Source organism: Aethalodelphis obliquidens, unplaced genomic scaffold (assembly GCF_003676395.1).
Source record: "Aethalodelphis obliquidens isolate GAN/ISIS:26980383/991018 unplaced genomic scaffold, ASM367639v1 scaffold36, whole genome shotgun sequence".
Taxonomy (NCBI): domain Eukaryota; kingdom Metazoa; phylum Chordata; class Mammalia; order Artiodactyla; family Delphinidae; genus Aethalodelphis; species Aethalodelphis obliquidens.
In genome coordinates, this window is record NW_020837980.1 from 4,944,499 (window position 1) to 4,965,592 (window position 21,094).

At 34.5% G+C, this 21,094-nt stretch overlaps 1 protein-coding gene across 19 annotated transcripts in view; it reads right to left on the reverse strand.

The window, feature by feature from the left end:
- CCDC91 (coiled-coil domain containing 91) overlaps nucleotides 1-21,094 on the reverse strand; it is a 406,785-nt gene that overhangs the window by 219,361 nt on the left and 166,330 nt on the right. For all 19 annotated transcript variants that reach the window (XR_003437762.1, XM_027129339.1, XM_027129348.1 and 16 more), the window contains one exon: nucleotides 197-274. Coding sequence is in view for 18 of the 19 variants with exons in the window: in XM_027129339.1 (XP_026985140.1) it covers nucleotides 197-274 (78 nt within the window). In the remaining variant the exon portion in view is untranslated. The remainder of the gene's footprint in view (nucleotides 1-196; nucleotides 275-21,094) is intronic.

Here is a 21,094-nt window from a genome sequence, read left to right on the forward strand (position 1 = left end):
TCTAGCATTACCTTTGTAATCTACTAAGTATGCTTTCAATGAACACTTATTAATCAGTTGAAAGGAATTCTATACCGAAATAAGACTACACTATAATTCTATAATTTGTGTAGCATATGTCTATGTGTGTAATTTTTTTTTACTAAAGTTTGCCAAAGTTTAAAAGAATAAAGAAAACAGACTCTCAAACCGCTACCTTATATTCATCCACAATAATGCTGAGGGCTTCATGACCAGCTTTCCTCATGTCTTCCAATTCTTGTTTATGTTTTTCCTGAAAGAAAGCAAGAAACTAAGCCATGATTTGTTCTTTTGACAAAATAACAACACACCATTGACTTCTGTATCTATAAGTGATTGAGTAGCTTGTGGCACACAGCTGCAAACAAACAGAAAAACTATTAAAAAAAAAAGTTATGTTTAAAAGCACTCTGGAGGGCTGTGGCAATGAGAAATTAAAGGGAAACAATAACTGAGAAAGGAAAACCATGCTGCGAGGTAAGGTAACACATGGCAATGGTGTTATCCCTTGGGGCATTTGGCAATTCTGGACCTGGATCTAGAGACAGGAGGTCCTGTGTTACTTCAACAAGCCAGAACCCTTTTTTTTTTCCATTACTTCTCTAGTAACATATACATGCCAATAGTTTAATACATAATAAAGTTTGAGAACCACTGGATTAAGATAATCAACCCCCCCATTCTACCTTCCTAGGAAAGCAGAGGCCTTACCTCTCTTTGGAGAATGTTAACATCCTACACAGAGCCTTTCCAATTTTTCAAACACAATGTACAGCTTTCAATGCAAAATTATCAGAGATGGTAACAGATGAGACCAAAGAAACAGAAAACAGAAAAGACAAAAGAAACAGACCCATGTGTGATTCAGAAATTACTTATCAAAGAGTTTAAAATATGTATGAATAATACATTCAAGAAAATAGAGAAGAAATGGAGAAAACAGATAGGATAGAGATTTTCTTCAGAGAACCGGGATTCGTAAAACAGAAATTCTACCGTGAGAAAAAATGTATTATTAACAACACAATAGATGAGGTAAATAGTAGGTGAAATAGCAGAAAGCAGGATCAGAGAACCAAAAGACAGTGGGGGAAAAAAAAGAAACTACAGCAGAAAGAGAAATAAGTGATGGAAAATACAAAAAAACAACTTTAAAAAGACATGGGACAGAGTAAAAAGATCAAATATACATGTAACAGAAGAATTGTTAACAAATAATCCAAAGAAAGAAGAAAAAAATTAAATGTAGCAAGATGGCAACAATAGAGTGATGAAGAAAAATAGAAAACAAAAATTTCTAACATTATGCATGAATTCAGGGTATTACAAAACCTACAGATATTTCTAATAAGCAGTAATATATTATTAAATATTAGAGCAATAAATATGAAATTTTAGATGAAATGAAAAAACTCCTATGAAAAAACACAACTTAACAAAACTGAAAGAAGAGAAATAAAAACTCTGAAGAGTCCTATATGTGTTTAAAAAAAATTGAACCTGTATTAATTTAAAAACCAAACAAAATAAAACTTCCGACCAAGGAAACCATAAGCCCAGATGATTTAACAGGTTGATTTTAATAAACATTTAAGAAACAAGTAACAGAAACCTTACACAAAATCTTCCAGAGAATAAAAAAAGAAGGAATACTTCCCTACATATTTTATTAAGACAGCATATTCCCTTATACTAAAATCTGTAAAGATAAAATTATGAACCAATCTCTTTTATGAAAACAGAAGTTAAAATTCCACATAAAATATTAGCAGATGGAATCTAGCAATACATAAATAAGATAATACATCTCAACCAAGTGGGATTTACTTTAGGAATGTCAGGTAGGTAGAAGTGACGTACACCATTTCAAGCTTGAACCACAAAGCCTCCAACACAATCCTCCACACATTCCCTTTTTCCCCCTATTTGCTTGCTGATGTCAATGCCTAAGATGACAATTAAAGTCACGTGCTGTGAACGGCAGCAGGGCCTCTATCAGCCTGGGACCCTGAATGACTGCACCATCACCCCAGTGGACTTAGAGAGAAAATTAACTATATTTAGGGAAAAGATAACACCAACAGTTCCTGTTCATTTACTGCCACCCCTCTCATTTATAAGCTCCCCTCATTTACTATGCCTTACTTATTCACAAGTTCTATTTCACTGTCAAATTCTAATTGCCATTTCCAGTATATCACTTTATGTATCTTTCTGTAGCTAAGTCATTCTTTCCCAAAACAGCCTAAACATAAAGGACCAACAAGGGCACTTATTATAAACACTGATTTTTGTTGGTATGATTATCAATCTATGGCTCACGGCAGCAATCTTTTTAAAGTCATTTTCCCATTTCTGTCAGAGTTGTTTCAGTAAAAACTAAATAACATAGCAGCTAAATCCAATTACCTGGTAAAGCAAGCTCATACGTTCTATTATACTAAAAAGCAAACACATGTAGGCAGCACTACCAACTCATCACTTTGGAACTCCCGTTCAGGTCAGGTTATCTCACTAATGGTATGTGACTGTCTCATAAAATGACCTAGGAGGGCAAAAGCATCAATTTCTATGCTGAATATTAACATAGTTTTTGTTTTTCTTAGTTTTTAAGATTAAAAAAAAGTAAATAGAAACATTTTTCTGACACTTTCTTTTCACATCATAGTGGAACATCTTAGGCAGTTCTTGGGATGCATATATTATACCTTAAGACCAATGATTTATGACAAAGTCATATAAAACAGGTTACATGGTCAAACAAATTGTGGAAATTAACAATATATATTAAAATATTAGACCTCCTACAAACCCACAAGTAAAGAAATTTGTTGAACTTTACTAAAACCAGCATTTTTCAGACTTAACTAATTAAATATTAATTTACTTTTTTTCTCTCTCTGGACAATACCTATTACCAACTAATCAGTTCAGAATTGAAACTGAGAACCAAAAAGGTCAAGAAAGCTTTCTAGAGTTAATCAGTCTAAAGCAAAGCAAATTAACCTAGATCCACTAAGTGAAACTGAGAATATAATCTATTTTTACCTCAGTAATTAGTAATTAAAGATGAATATGCACCATTTCAATTATAAAGTTTGATCATTCAACAACTATGTTCTGAATAATGAACCATTAAAAAGTATTAGTGTGCCATTTAAGGCACATATAGAGTACATTATATTAAGCAATTCATATAAAAGGTTTTTTCTAATAGACATTTTATAAATGATCAAAATGTTCTATGACATTATATTTTATTATAATTGAAAATAAACACTTAGTCAATGGCTGTATCTTCTCACATAGAAGGAACAGCAATTCAGTGCTTTGCATAGTGCCTTAGAACACAGCAGCTGTTCACAAATGTTTGTTGGATTACGCTGAAATTCTCATTATTGACATAATGGATTTCTATAATCATTTTAGATATCAGAACTAAAATTTTGAAATTATATTCAATGTGTACTTCATAAGAAATTTTTACATAATGTAGAGATGCTCAGTGATATTCATCATTCAAGATAGAAAATGTAGACTCTGAGAGTACCATGAAATTTACAGTTACCGATCACCTAAAATTTTCCCAGATGCCATTAGTTTATACCAAATTTTCTTTGTAAGCATTATATTTAATTTAAACAATAACTATGTGCCTGACTCTGCTAGCCTCTGGGGACAAAAAGATGCTGAAAATATAATAGTTATCTTCAGCCTAGTAATACAGAAGATTGACTAACCTGTATACAGTAACTTGAAAGTGATAATGAGTACGAAAGGATTTTGTTAATGAAGACAAAAATAAGATATTATTACTGCTGCTACTAGAATCACATTTGCTACTGCTACTTTTCAATAATGAACAAAACCCCTAGACCAAAGATCAGCGAAACCATAGAAGGCTAAATAACACATAAACAAACTAGAAGAAACAAAAAACTATAGAATACTCTATCCAACAACAACAGAATACACATTATTCCCAAGTGGAAATGGAACAATCTCCAGGATAGACTATATGGTAGGCCACAAAACAAATCTTAATAAATTTTTAAATACTGAAGTCAAAGTCTGCTCTTTGACCACAAGGGAATGAAATTTGAAATAATTAATCGTGGGAAACTTGAGAAAATTCACAAATGTGTAGAAATTAACACATTCCTAAATAACCAATGAGTCAAAGAGGAAATCACAAGGAAAATTAAAAATCTATATATAAAAAAGAAGAATTTCAAATCAATAACCTAACCTTTCACCTTAAAAAACTAGAAAAAGAAGAGCAAACGAAACCCAAAGCAAGCATAATGAAGGAAATAAAAAGATTAGAAAGAAAATAAATAAAAAAATAGAAAAAAATAGAGAAAATCAACTGGACCAAAGTTGGTTCTTTAAAAAAAGTCAATAATATTGACAAATCTTGATTGACCAAGAAAAAAAAAAAAAGATGACTCAAATTATTAAAATCAGGAATGAAGGAAAGGACTTACTACTGAATTTAAAGAAACAAAAAGGAGCATATGAAAATATTATGAATAACTGTATGCCAATAAATTAGATAACAAGGTTGTAATGGACAAATTCCTAGAAATATGTAAACTACCAAAATTGACTCAAGAAGAAACAGAAAACCAAACAGACTTATAATGAGAATAAATCAGTAATCAAAAAACTTCGCACAAAGAAAATCCCTTCTTTCAGATGACTTCAGTGGTGAATTCTAACAAATGTTTATTAAAAGGATTAACATCAATATTTTTCCCCAAAATAGATGAGGAAATATGTTCTAACTCATTCTATGAGGCCAGTATTACACTAATCCAAAGCCACACAAAGACAACACAAAAAAAGACAAAGTGATGTGTCTTATGAATATGGATGAAAAGTTCCTCAAAAAAATAGCAGCAAGCAGAATCCAACAGCATATTAAAAAGACTAGGATCAAGTGTAATTTATCTCAGGAATGCAAAGGTGGTCCAACATACAAAAAGCAATCCATTTAACACACCACATTTAAACAATGAAGGAAATAAAACCCCACATGATCATCTCAGTATGCAGAAAAAGAGTGACAAGATCAAGCATATTTTCACTATAAAAATACTCAACAAACTAGGAATAAAATACAGTATCCTCAGCCTGATAAAGGGCATTTGTGAAAAACCCACAGCTAACATCATAATATTGTCAGACTAAAAACTTTCCCCTAACATCAGGAACAAGACAAGGCTGTACACTCTTGCCACCTCTATTAAACATTATACTGAAATTCTAGCAAGGGCATTAGGCAAGAAAAATAAATAAAAAGCATCCTTGGAAATTATTATATCAGAAATGAAGAAGTAAAACTATCCTTATTTTCAGAAGACATGATTTTACACATGGGAAACTGTAAAAAATTATTAGATCTAATAAACAAAACACTATTAAATCTAATAAGTTAAACAAAGTTATAAGAAACAATGTCAAGACAAAAATCAGTTGTATTTCTATATATTTTCAATGAACAAACTAAATATGAAATAAAGAAAACAATTTCATTTACAATAGTATGAAAAATGATAAAATACTTAGAAATATTTTTTTACCAAAGATGTATAAAACTTTTTACACTACAAACGACAAAACATTGTAGAGTCTTAAAACATGTAAAGACATCCTGTGTTCCTGGATTGGAAGACTTAGTCGTTAATCCCAAAATTTATCTGTAGATTCAATAAAATCCCTATCAAAATACCAGTGACTTTATTTTGCAGAATCAGACAAGCTCATCCTAAAATTCATATAGAATTGCAAGGGATTATGAGTAGTTAAAATAATCTTGAAAAAGAAGAGCAAAGTTGGTGGACTTATACTTCCCAATTTCAAAACTTAGCACAAAGCTGAAGTAACCAAAACAGTGTGGTACTGGCATAAGGACAGAGAGTCCAGTAGAAAATAAAAATGAGACTCCCAAAATAAGCCCATACATCTATAACCAATTGATTTTTGACAAAAGTAAACAAGTCAATTCGATAGCAAGAGAATAATCTTATCAGCAAATGATGGTGGGATAACTAGACACACATGCAAAAGGATAAATCTGGAACCCCACTTCACATATGTATAAATATTAACTCAAAATAAATCAAATTCCTTAATATAAAAGCTAAAACTATTAAATTCTTGTGGGAAAAATAGGTGCATACCTTTGTAACCTTGGATTAGGCAACAGTTTGTAAAAATATGACACTATAAGCACAAGTGAACAATTTTAAAAATACATAAATTTCAAACTTTGTGCATCAAAGGACAGTATCAAGGAAGCAAAAAAGCAGCCCACTAAATATGTGTAAATAATATATCTAAGAAAGGTCTGGTATCCAGAATGTATACAACTCTCATAACTCAGCAACAAGACGACAACCAAATTTTAAAAATAGGCAAAGAACTTGAGTTGATATTTCTCCAAAGATACAAACGTTCAACATCATTAGCCATTATGAAATTCAAGTCAAAACCACTGGCATCCACCAGCATGGCTATAATTAAATAGACAGAAAATAAGTGTTGGCAAGGAGGTGGAGAAACTGAGACCCTCACACCTTGCTGGTTGAAATGTAAAATGGTGTTTCCACAGTGAAAAACATTTTCGCAGTTCCTCAAAAAAATTAAACATAGAATTACCAAATGTCCCAGAAATTTCACTCCTAGTTATATACCTAACGGCACTGAAAATATACATTCACACAAAACCTTGGACACAAATGTTCTATCAGCATTATTAATAATAGCAAAAAAAGTAAAAACAATGTAAATGTTCATCAGCTAATAAATAAACAAAATGAAGTATTATCCATACAAGGGAATATTATTCACCCATAAAAGGAATGAAACGATACATGCTTTAACATGGAAGAACCTTGAAACCATTATGCTAAGTGGAAGTAGCTAGACACAAATGGCCACATATTGCATGATTTCATTTTATATGAAATGTCCAAAATAGGTAAATCTAGAGATAGCAAGTACATTAGCAATTGCCAGGTGCTGGGGGAGAGGGAACTAGGGAAGAACTGATTAATGCATGCAGGGCTTCTTCTTGAGGTGATGACACTATCTGGCACTAGATACTAGTGACAATACAACAACGTTGTGAATATACTAAAAAACACTAAACTCTACACTTTAAAATATTTTAAATGGTGAATTTTATATTATGCAAATTTTATCCTAATACAAAAAAACACACTGGTGCAAGAAAGAAATAATATGTTTGTATCAATTTAATTTCTAAGCTGAAAGGTGTTTTTCTTTGATTTTGTTATTCATTTCTAATTTTGTTTCATTCTGATCAGAGAATGCTGGTTTTATAATTTTACTTCTTGGAATTCAGTGGGGTGAAAGATTCCTCATAAACAACCAAGAGAATAACATTTTTGAATGCCGCGAACCACTTGCAGCTTTTAAAATTGAAAATCAGTTAGCTGTATATAAATCCTGATTCACATTTTCTTTCTTTGAATATCTTAATTATGTTACATTATTTTTTGACATGAAGTGTTTTTTTAAAAGTCTGCCATGGATCTAATTTTCTTTATTTTATATTTAGATTGATAATACAATTTCTCTTCCAGAGTCACTTTTGAGAATAAAAGGGTTTCTATTAATAACTGCACTAGGATAACTAGGATAACTGCACTAGGATAAGAATGATCCTGAGCAAACCAAAAAGCAGAGTCATTGTAGTTACAGACTTCCAAGGTGTTCTTTTGAAGGATACTTTCTTTAAAGTCACTAGATTGTATCTCATAATTGACTGGGGTCTATTTTCCCAGGTACACATGTGCACTTTCAAAATAGGCCTTCTTTTATTTCCTGTAAGGTGGGTGAATTACATTTTTCATATAGCTCTGTTTCACCTCTTTAGTTTTCCTCTTCAGGGACTCCAGTTATACCCATTTTGGATAGGGTTTGCTTGTTTTCTATAATTATTCCTTTCTCTCAAATTCTTTCTTCATTTATATGATAGTTTTCATTTTTCTTTTTGCCATGCTTTATTATTTTCTTCTTTCTATAGTATTACATTTACTCTTCTTTCAAGCTTCGTCTTCATTTTAGAATTTTTTCTTTTATGTCTAATTCTTTTTTTTGTCTATCAGCTATATCTTCTTATTTAATTCTTCTTTTCTCATTTCTGAACCATTCTACTTCTGATTTATGCTGTTCTTCAAATGCTTCCATCGTTGTACTCAGTTCCACAACAATCCTTTTCTCGCAGCCACGTACCAGTTCACCCGTAGGTATTCCTGAATAAGGAGTTGAGGTTAGCCTGAAGAACTCTCCCAGCTTCATGATTCTAGGGCTCCCTCTTCTATTGCGATTATAAGGTAATTAAAAATTTTTCCAGGGTAGCCACTTCTCCAGTACTTTCTGATATCTGCTTTCTCTGAACCCCTCCCTTACCAGTATCTGAACATTCTCCTTCCTTCAGTGTCTGTACTACTCCCTACCATTCCCCTTACCATGCACCTCTGTACTTTAAGAAGGGTACTTTCTCGGTATTTCCAAAAGAAATGAGGGCTCAGAGCACTCAGCCAGTTTTAGCTGTTGTCCTCAGATCTGTCTTCTAACTCCCCTACTCTGATTGGGAACTGTTTCTTTTGGGGTGTCAATATTTGGGTCTCTAGGCCCTCAGGACCACCCTAAATCCCATTTATGTTCCCTTCCATCACTCAAGCACAGATGTGATAGACATGCACATCTTGTTGCTGTCAATAGTTCAGCTCTACCAGCTTGTGCTCCAGAATTCATATAAACACAACTGTCATCTCTTTTATTCTTTTTGAAGATGGTATTTATGGATTTTTTTTCCTTTATCTTAGTCTAATTTTGTAAGACAATCTGAAAGATTCAAAAACTATGCCTCTGCTGCTGCCAATCACCATGCCAAATCCACCCCTTTTCGTTCCTGAAATATTTTCTTTACTTGGTTCTTCTCCTTCTCAGTCTGTCCTGTTGGCTCCTTTTCATCGCCCCAATCTCGAAATGTAGGAGTTCCCCGAGGATGAGATCTCTTCTTTAACTGTTCAACTTCTAATTAACCTTAAGTATTATCAACGTACAACTCAAATTATATATCCAACCCTGCCATGGCTGACCCTCAGATTTATTTATCTAGCTGCCTATTAAGGTCTTTACACATATATCTATAAGAAATCTCAAAGTTAACATGTCCAATGTCAAACCTTTTATTTTCCTCCACCAAACTTCCAGTTGCTCAGACAAAAAATCCTAAAATCGTTTTTAATTTCTCTCCTTTTTTCCCTCACAATCCACATGCAATACCTCAGAAGTCCTACTAGCTTGACCGTTATATTTATTTCTTTAACAGAATCTGAAATAATACGACTGTGTGCCAGGCACTGTTCTAAACCCTTTGCAAATATCGGTTCATTTATTTTACTTATTTAAACCTAATATCTCCATCTCATGATCTAAAGTCTGAGCATTGGTCAACACTGCCACTGCTACTTCTCTAGTCCACACCACAATCATTTCCCAACATCTCTGCCTCTTTGAGTCTGCCCTTCCTCCAATACTGCAGCCAAAACAGTCCTTTAAAACTTTAGGGCAATCACAAAGAATGTAAGTTTTATGATGGCAGGAATCGTTCACCACAATATCCACAGGACCTAAAATAGTAGCAGGCACAGTGTGGATGCTCAATAAATATCTGTTAAATAATGAAATATCACACTTCTGATCAACATTCCTAAGTAGCTTCCACATTACTGCAAATAAACTCTATAATCCCTCCCATAGCCCAAAGCTATACCCCTCTCTACCTAAGTCTCTCCATCTGTTGTCATTGGCCTTCCTCAAGTCGTTATAAGCACATTCTTACCATAAGGCTATTGAGCTTGTTATTCGCGATGCTTGATACACTCTTCACCCCAGATATCCCACACTCACTTCCTTTGGATACTACTCAAAAACCAGTGTACCAGAGAGATGTTCCCTGACCCACTGTGTATAAAATAGTGCACACTCATCATTGCCCACTAGTCATGCTTTATTTTTAATCATTGCTCCTATCACTACTTATTGTTTTGTACTTATTCTTCATTGCCAGTCTCCCTTATATATTGGGGAAGATACTGATGGCACTCTAGCACTATGGCACTTGAGAAGGTTAGGAAAAGACAGATACTAGGCAGATTTCAAAGTCTAACATTAAGTTCAATTTGGGAAGGTGAAATTTCACTTGCCATTCAATACACATATCTCAAATGGTGCCTTGTATATATTGTCTGTTCAGTAAATAAGAAATGAATAAAAAAGAGATTGAATGGAAAGGATTTGAAGGCCAAATACATTTGGGAAGTGAGAAGAGTGTTTCATTCTTCATCAGAGAGAGTTATTTAACATCATAATAAGAATGTTAAAAATGTATTTAAAACTTGGTCTCCAAAAAGGAGGCTACTTAATAGGTTCACGTATCTGTTTGTTGAATGAATGAATGAGATTATGATCAATGCTCTTTTTCTGATATAAGCCCAGAATTTAAGTTAATAAACACATTGATTAATTAATTAATTAACATCTTTGGGCCCGTTTCTAATAAATGAGGGAGTTGGATTAAATCATTTCTAAAATACACTTCCAAATTTCTTAATGCTATTCTATGATATTGTATGCTAAAATTAGATCAATCAACCCACTTTGCTTACTTCAAAGTTACTGATGTTAATCATACAACCACACTGTAACAGTCCAGGCTGCCCACTTACCAAAAGAAAAACACAGGAATAACCAAATAGTCATACATGGCCTGAAATTCTTATTTCAAGAATATAGAGCCAAAAACTTACAACTTCTCTTCAAAGTAGTCAAAACCAAATTTGACCACAATGATAGCTTTCTTTCAAAATGTCAAACCCAAAACTATCACTACAAAGGGAAGATTCAGAAAAATGCTCTCACCTTAAATAAAACTACAGACTTTTAAACAAGAAGAGACTTTAAAGGTAAGCTATTCCAATGTATTCATTTTACAAATGAGGAAACTGAGGCCTAGAGAGGCTAAGTTTGTTCAAGATCACTGAGTTATCAATAAGGGCAGGGTGAAGCCTAAATCACATCTTCTGATAGCCAGCCCAATGTTTATTGAAAAATATCATGACAAAGACTGAACTATTTGAGTATATTCCAAACTGCTCCTCAACAGGTTTGTTTTCTATATAAAAATAACTAACGTGTCATAAGTCACTCCTTCTGATGAAAACAAGACATAAACGGGTCACTTTTGGTAAAACTTGAAATAGTCATTCACCAATTCATTACTGTCAACCAGAAATTCTGGTCTGACAAAAATGTGTAAGGTGCTTTTCAAACATCATCAGAAGCACATTCTAATCAATTCTCTACTACCCACAATCACTCCAATACCAACCTCTTGCCGAAGTTATTAAATATACATAGGTCTAATAGTTTTAATATGCCTGCACATGATTGGTGTTGAAAAATTATCTTTGAATAAATACATGTCAATAGGAATCACATAATTAACAAATATAGATGTTTCATGGGAAAATGAGAAATTAGCAATGTTTTAAAAATAACTTTAAAATTTCATTGCTATATTGATGACAAAACTCAATTCAGATATTTGAATCACAATTCATACAAAAAAAAAATTTTAAGCCCAAGCTTATGGGAAAAACATTTTGTAATTCACATTATATTATCGTTGGTCATTGTGAAATCAAGTAGAACCCATACTAATCACCTCTAATAAGTTAATCCATGCATAGCAGCAGAATCCTCTCCAACAAAGATGGTAAAAGTGAACATTTGGCTGATGTTTTTGGAATGACTTACTACAGTACTTTACCAAAAGAGAGAAGGAAGGAAGGTAGGAAGGAAAGAATGGACGGAGGGAGGGACAGAAGGAGAAAGGAAACTCCAAAGTCCAATCAACCATTCTATTCCACCCATTAGAAAGCAGTTGCTTTTCACCTTCCAAATTCTTTGGCCAAGAGCAAGTCTATAATTAGATGGAACATAATTAGCAGAACATAATTAGCTAATATAGTTTGATTGAGAAAGGTTTCCTAATACACGCTTCATTACCACTTTCTCTGAAGCCACAAGATTATATCCCTTACAAAATAACTAATCAACTATATTGGATAAGGCAGCCATAAACATCTCCAGATATTCCAAAAGGAAATGTGCAGGGCAAGAAATCAAAATACAGGTAGTGGGATAACATCTAACCAATGCACTGAAAGGTTCTGACTCAGAAATGGTATAAAATCCTCCCACCAAAATCTGAAGAATCCAACATACCAACATGGCCTAATTGTAAATGTCAGAGAAGCACAAAGTAGACGAGATTATCCCATAGGCACCTACTTTATCAAAACAGAACAAAAACAGCAAAACATGATCTCTCCATCTCTCATTCACCCCACATTTGACAGCTGCAACAAGCTTAGCTGGTTTCTAAAAGAAAGCACGTTTTACTGGCATGACACAGCATAAGTCTTTCCCACTGAAAAAATGTTTAATCTTTACCTCCTCACTCTATCTCATTTCTTAGTTTCCCTATACAATCAGTAACAACAACACATGACAGAATCCTTCAAAATCTTACCAAGTTAGTTTCACAGACTAATTCAAATATTTAGCCAAATATAAAATAGGAAAAAAATATAACACAAGCATGAAAGAATCAGCCTAAAAGTATAAAGTAATATTACATATGGAAATAAAGCATTAGTGCCATAAAGTATAAAGTAATATTACATATGGAAATAAAGCATTAGTATCATAATAAACTGTACCCAGTACTGAAACAGACACCCTTAATATGTGTGTCCCTTTAGCGTAAGATTTCCAAAATCTTTCAAAGGATTAATTTTCATCTCTGGCCCTATCCCGTTAATGGCCACCTTAACACTGCATGGATTTCATCAGCACACAGATCTAGAACCATCAGATATGGCCTCCTCTCAATCAAAAACAAGATACCAAAACAAACTTCTGGAAGTTTTCTAACAGATACAATGATGAAGGTATGCAAAGAACCCCACAATGTGTTCACACCAGCACAGAAGTAATTGATTTTCTATATGCTTACAAAACCCAGATATGGCAATGTCATGTCCATGTCTAAACCAAACTTTTAAGAAAGAATTAGTAGTTAGCAAATGAGAAATGAATAAGCAGGCCACAGCTAATTTCTTGTTCTAAAGATGGAAACAACTACTCAAGTGAAATTCATAAGAGAAGATGATATGTTTATAACAGTGTCATTATTGTTGTCATTATCATTTCTCCATTAGCACAACATCTCCTCTACCAACTACAATCTGTTAAAGAATAAAGGCCAAATCCTGCAAAGTCTGAGAATACGGTCTCTTGCATAACTTTGGCTAAATTCCTGGCTAATTTGTTGATTGGATTGGCTCTACTCCCACTGCTACTTCAATGTCACCTTATTATTTGCTCTAAGAGGAAAGGCAGGAACTCCACTCTGTGCCAGATTTAAAAGAAATTACTATTTATCTTCGACTTTGTTAAAGTCTTCAAAGACAAAGTGCCTTGAGAAGCAGATGCTCAAAACTAACTCAAGCCAAACAGAGGACAAAAGAAAGGAATGGAAAGGAGAAGGGGAGGAAAAAAAAAAAAGATGAAGGAAAAGAGGGAGGGAGGAAGGAAGGAGGGATGGGGAGGAGGGAGGAAAAGAGGGAAGAGCAGACAGTTTGCAACAGTTAATGGGAAAGACTTATGCCTTATGTATATATCTACAAACATCATCCCATTCAATAAGGATGTGAACCTCTTCAAAATTCTTCTAATTTCTTATGACTTTTCCCATCTTAAGCCTACTCTCCAAAGTTTGGCTATATTTTAATGCTGGTAACAGAAAGGGACTTTCTAACAACACTGTTTCTCAAAATACTTAACATTTTGATTGAGAAAAGAAAAATGGCTTAATAAAAATCACTTTTTAATGTTTTGGTCATTTGTCTTCATATTCTGAGTGTTTCTGTCCACAGTATTATGATTTGCCTTCACATTTTAAAGACACTGAGATTCATCTTTGGTGCTTGTAGTGGGTTGAATTGTGACACCACCACCACCCCCCAAAAAAAGCTATGTTCATTCACATCCTGAGCTCTGGTGTCTGTGAATGTAGTTTTATTTGGAAATAGGGTCTTTGGTATCCCAAGATAAGATTTTCTTGGATGAAGAGTGGGCCCCAAGCCTTAAGATTTGTTTCCTTATAAGAAAGGAGAGTGAGATTTGAGACATAGAGATACAGGGATGAAGGCCATATGAAGATGGAGGAAGAAATGGACTTCAGCTGCTTCAAGATAAAGAACATCAGATGTCAGCAGAAGCAGAAAGTGGCAAGGAAAGATTCTCCCCTTAGAACCTTTTGGAGGAAGCACAGGCCTGCCGACATGTTGATTTTAGATTTCTGACTTCGATAACTGTGAGAGAATAAATTTCTGCTGTTTTAAGCCATCGAGTTTGTGGAACTCTGTAATAGCAGCTTTAGGAAACTAATACAGATTTCAGTGCTGAGAACAGGGGTGATACTGTAACAAATACCTAAAAATGTGAAAGTGGCTTGGGAACTGGATAGAGGAAGAATTTTGAGGTGCAAGACAGAAAAAGCCTAGACTGTTTTGAAGAGATGGTTGCTAGAAATATGGACACTGAAGGTGATTCTAGTAAGGGCTCAAAGGAAGTGAAGAGCATAGTAGAGAAAGCTATCATCCCAGAGAATATGATGAAGTTCCACGTTTAGTGACAGTCTTCTAAACAAAGTATTGAAGGTGTGGCCTTGTTTCTCCTTGCTGCTCATGGTAAAATGTAAGAGGAAGAGAGAAAAACTGAGAAAGGATACATTAAGCAAAAAGGTACCAGCACTTGAAGATTTGGGAGGTTCTCGGTCTATCAGATTGCAACGGATGCTAGAATTAGAAAACTCACTTTTGTGAATTTGCTCTGAAAGGTGGTGACTAGACAAGTTTTTGCTCAAAAGATTAGGTATGTCACTCATGGATCCAATCAATTATCCCAGCAGAAGCCACAGAAAAGAAATGGGATTATATAGAAAGGCTCTATGGAGAATACACCTGTCTAATGGCATGAATCCTCTCAACTTACATAGGAGATCCACAAGGCTTTTAAGAATGTTATACCAGCAAGCCTGGATGGACTGAAAGAGACAGAAATGGAAGGAAATGAAAGAAGACTATTGGATTTCTGGGATTCTACAAGGAGGAAACAGGCTGATAGTGCTATGTGGCTGCAAACATGCATTACCTTTAAGAAAAAGGAGGATGACCCTGAGGGCAGAGCCATGGGTACAGAGGCTAGGGCCATGGGCCCAGATGCAGAAGCTCAAGCCATGGGTGCAGAGGCCTGCAGAGTCAGACACAGAAGGTGACAAAGCCATGAGTGTAGAGGGTGAACAAGCCACAGCCATGAGCACAGTGGGCAAATGAGCTGCAGTCATGGGCCCAGATACTGACCAAGCCAAAGCCACAGTTCCAGAGGCTCACTAAGCTGGAGCTTTGGGTCCACAGGGTGGAGCATCAAGCCACAGAGAATTATTCTCAGGGCTTAAAACATCACAGACCTTGCCCTTCTGTTTTTCAAACTTGCTTAGATCTGCTGACCCCTTTTTTACTTCCAGTTTCTCCCTTTTGAAATAGGAATGCCTATCCCACACCTGCTCAGCCACTGTATTCTAGGAAGTTGATGACTTGTTTTATAGTTTGACAAATGTACCAATGAAGAAGAATTCTGCCCCAGGATGGATCATATCCAGTCTCAGCCACATCTGGTTTATATAATTTAGATGATAACACTTGGGATTTTCTAGCTAATGATATTTAGATGAGATTTTGGACTTAGAGCTGATGATGAAATGACCCGAAATTTCTGGGGATGCTGGAATGGGGTGAATGTATTTTGCACTTTGGAAGGGTAGGAATTTGGGGAGGTCTAGGGGGCAAACTCTAATGGGTTGAATTGTGTCCTTAAAAAGATATATCCATGTTCCTAATTTCTGGTACCTATCAATGTAACTTCATTTAGAAAATAGTCTTTGTAGTTGTAATCAAGTTAAGGACTGTGAAATAAGATCATCTTGGATTTACAGTGGGCCCTAAATCCAATAATTGGTTTCCTCTTTTTTTTTTGAGGTATAATTGATATATAACGTTATATTAATTTCAGGTGTACAAAATAATGATTCAATATTAGTATACATTGCAAAATGATCACAAGAATAGGTCTAGTTAACATCGGCCACCACACATAGTCACAAACTTTTTTTCTTGTAATGAGAATTTTTGAGATCTATTCTCTTACGAACTTTTAAATATGCAACACAGTATTTTTAGCTATAGTTATTATGCTTTACGTTATATCCCCAGGACTCACTTATTTCATAGCTGGAATTTTGTGCCTTTTGACCCCCTTCACCCATTTTGCTCACTTCCCACCCACTGCCTCTGGCAACAACCAATCTGTTCTATCTACAAGCTTGGTTTGGTTTTCTTTTTAAAATTCCACACATAAGTGAGATGATACAGTATTTGTCTTTCTGTCTGACTTATTTCACTTAGCAGGATGTCCTCAAGGCCCATTCATGTTGTCACACATGGTAAGACTTCCTTCTTTTGATGGCTAAATAATATTCCCTTACATATATATACCAATCTTCTTTATCCATTCATCTGTTGATGGACACATAGGTTGTTTCCATATCTTGGCTACTCTAAATAATGCTGCAGTGAACATGGGGTACACATATCTTTTTCAGTTAGTATTTGTATTTTCTTCAGATAAACACCCAGAAGTGGAATTGCTGTATCATAATGGTAGTTCTATTCTTAATTTTTTGAGGAACCTCCATATTGTTTTCCACAGTGGCTGCACCAACTTACATTCCCACCAACAGTGCATAAGGGTTCCCTTTTCTCTGCATCCTCAGAAACACTTGTTATTTTTTGTCTTTTTGATAATAGCCATGCCAACAGGTGTGAGGTGGTATCTCACTGTGGTTTTAATTTGCATTTACCCCTGATAATTTATACTGAGCATCTTTCCACATACCTGTTGGCCATTATTAAGTCTTTTTTTGGGAAAATATCTATTCATGTTTCTACCTATTTTTTTAAATTTTCTTTTTTCTTTTCTTTTTTTTTTGTTATTGAGTTGCATAAGTATATTATACATTTTGGATCTTAACCCCTTAATAAGTATACGATTTACAAATATTTTCTCCCATTCAATAGGTTGCCTTTTCATCTTGTTAATGATTTCCTTTATTGTGCAGAAGCTTTTAAATTTTATATAGTCCCACTTGTGTATTTTTGCTTTTCTTGCCTTTATTTTTGGTGTCAGATCCTAAAAATCATCACCAATCCCAATGCCAAGGAGCTTACCGCCTATGCTCTCTTCTAGGAGTTTTATAGTTTCAGTCTTTAATACATTTTCAGTTAATTTTTGTGTATGGTGTAAGAGAGTGGTGCAGTTTCACTCTTTTGCATGTGGCTGTCCAGTTTTCCCAACACGATTTATTGAAGAGACAATCCATTCTCCATGGTATATTCTTGACTCCCTCATCATAAATTAATTGGTCATATATGTGTGGGTTCTAGATTCTCTATGCTGTGCTACTGATCTATGTGTCTGTTTTTATGCCAGTAACATACAGTTTTGACACTACAGCTTTGTAATAGAATTTGAAATCGGGGGTAAGATGCCTCCAGCTTTGTTCTTCTTTCTTAAGATTGCTTTAGCTCTTCAGGGTCTTTTGTAGTTCCATAGAAATTTCAGAATAGTTTTCTCTATTTCTGTGAAAAAATGCCATTGGAATTTTGATAAGGATTGCACTGAATCTGTAGATTGCTTTGGGTAGTATGGACATTTTAACAATAATAATTGTTCTAATCCATGAGCACAGAATATTTTTCGATTTATTTGTGTCTTCTTCAGTTTCTTTCATTAATTTCTTATAGTTTTCAGTGTAAAGTCCTTTCACCTCTTTGGTTAAATTTACTCCTAGGTATTTTATTCTTTTTGATTCAATTGTAAATGAGACTATTTTCTTAATTTCTCTTCCTGATAATTTTTATTAGTGTATAAAAGTTCAACAGATTTTTGTATATTGATTTTGTATCCTATAACTACTGAATTCATTTATTAGTCCTAACAGTTTTTTGGTGGAGTCTTTAGAGTTTTCTATATATTATATCCTGCCATCTGCAAAAACTGTCAGCTTTACTACTTCCTTTCTAATTTGCGTGGCTTTTATTTCTTTTTCTTGCCTATTTCTCTGGCTAGGACTTCCAGTACTATGTCGAATAAAAGTGGTTAGAGGGGGCATCCTTGTTCCTGATCTTAAAGGAAAAGCTTTCAGCTCTTCACCATTGAGTACTGATTGGTTTCAGGGAAAAGGTCATTTGACAAAAGAACAAAATGGAGTTTTGCTGCCAGAAGCAAGGAATATCAGCGGCCATCAAAAGCTGGAAGAGGAAAGGCAAGACTCTCCACTAGAACCTTCAGAGGGAGTGTTAATTTCAGACTTTTGAACTTCGAGAGAACAAATTTCTGCTATTTTAACCCACCTTGTTTGTCACAATATGTCATATAAGCACTAAGAATCTGTTACAGTACTTTTAATGTCCCTCTTTGAAAGAATTTCTTCCTTTACTCACCAACAAACCTCAAGTGCCTCACTATTCTTTGTCCCAGGAGACTCAGTATATTGACACAATAAGATATTTCTCTTAATGATGCCACAACACAGCCTTTTTTGGATTTCTTCTTACCTAATTGTTTAAAATAATAACTATTATTTATCTAATGGGTTATCTCTCTTAAATAGAATATTGGCAATTTAATACAGATCTCAATCATCGTCATCATCATCATAGTAACAACAGCAAATCTTTAAAACAAATGGCAGATTATACACAAATATTTACTGTTGCTGTCACCCCAAATGCAACTAAAATACCTGAAAAGAGTTTTGGCTTTTTCATTTTCTTTTTCTCATTTGTTTTGTTTTGTTTTTATAATACAAGGCTACAAAATCAAAGAGTCAAAGAGTTGAAAAACAGAAGATGGCAAGAAGATGGATATGCACTGGCTGAAACAGCAAAACCAAGAAAGCCAAATCTTAAGGAAGCAATATGCAAAGCTGAGAAGTAATTCAATAATACTGCAGAAACCCCCAAACACTCTGGATTTGACAGCAACAAGTACTCTGGAAGTGAAGGTAAAGGGGATGTTAAGAACAGGAGGAATGACAGAACGTCTATTTAAGAAGCAGTCACCTCCAGACCCTTTCCACCACTCTGCAGAGCTGCCCCTCAACAGTTACAGTAGAAGAATGACAGTCTATTCTCTGGAGAGGGCGATACAGAAGGTTTCTAAACTGGGAACACCAGGCACAGATGAGGGCAAGAGCATCACTGAAAACAGGAGAATCAGTCAAAGTTTACATTTTAAGTATTAAGCCTCAGAAATCTTTCTCTATTTAGTCTGCATTATCCACACTAGGCAGGAGACTAAACGGGTCTCTATTTATAGGGAATGTAATAAAATCTTGAACTAAATGTAGGACAAGCCACATAATTTGTAAGCCCCAGTATGAAATGAAAACGTAGGGCTCTTGCTCAAAAATTAATAATTTCAAGATGGCAACAGCAATCACAGAGCCCTATGCAAATGCACAAGTTGCACGCCCATGAAGCCAGGCCTTCTTAAAGATACCTAAAACTAACACAACATTGTAAATCAACAATACTCCAATAAATTTTTTTTAAAATAAAGACACTGACAATGGAAAAGGGCTGACAATCAACAGCCTTGTCAGAAAATCCTACAATGGAGGCTACTGTACATCATGCCCCAGTCACTAGCACAGAGCTTCCAATCAACCTTTTGTGCCCTACACCTAAATAAGAGATAGTTATGGACAATCAGTCATTTAAAAGAACACCTTTAAATGTAAGACAAAGGTCAAAGAACAGTAACAGAAAAAAAAAATCTCAGAAGAAACAGCTTATATAAGGAAAAAAAAAATAACACTAACATCCTCAAAGAAATAAGAGAAGATATAACATCCATAAAACAAGATCCAACTGCTATAAAAAGAGAACACTCAAAGAACAAAAAAACAAAAACAGCTCTTGGGAATTCAAAACGTAATGATACATATGAAAACATCAATAGAAGACTGAGAAGATAAAATTAAGAAAATCAACCAGAAAGGGGAGGGGAAATAAAAAAACAGAAAATAGAAATAATAAGACAATCGACCCAGTGGATCCAGGACCCAAATAATAGGTGTTACAGAGGGGAGATAATAGGCATTATTATCCAAATAACAGGGAAGTAATTCATGAAAAGTAATACAAGAAATTCCCCAGATCTAAACATTATACACTGAAGGGATGCTTAGAGTTCCCAAACAATGGACAAATGTTAGGTCCAAGAACTTTATTTCCAGTATTATTGCATACTTAAAAGAGCCGCCAGTAAAAACACAACTAGATGAAACACATAGTTTAATGTTTACAAGTATCAACTTGGCTTACAGCAAGTAAGGGAAATTTCTAAAGAGCAAAAAGAAAAATAAAACAAAACAAAACTGAACCAAAACCTAATTTCTATAATGGAAGCATTCTTAAAATTCAAGATTGTCTCAAGAACAAAGGTCTATATATAGTCATTTCAATCAAAAAAGCAAGTCCTGGGTAGAACCAAATAAAAATAGCCAGTTATCAGACAACTACACTACAACAGAGACCCTGAAAGCATACCAGTATAGCATCAGTACAACTGATACCCCCAATTCCCAACAGAAGTCAGCAAAAAACTCCTGTAGGAAAAAGAATTCTCAATTCAGGCCCAAGAATTCAATTCAGATCAAACATATATGAGTTCACAAAAATTTACAATGGAAAACAACCACAATGAGTAAGAATACACAACAGACAATATTCACTTCAAGATAAAAAGTTACGGGCTTCCCTGGTGGCGCAGTGGTTGA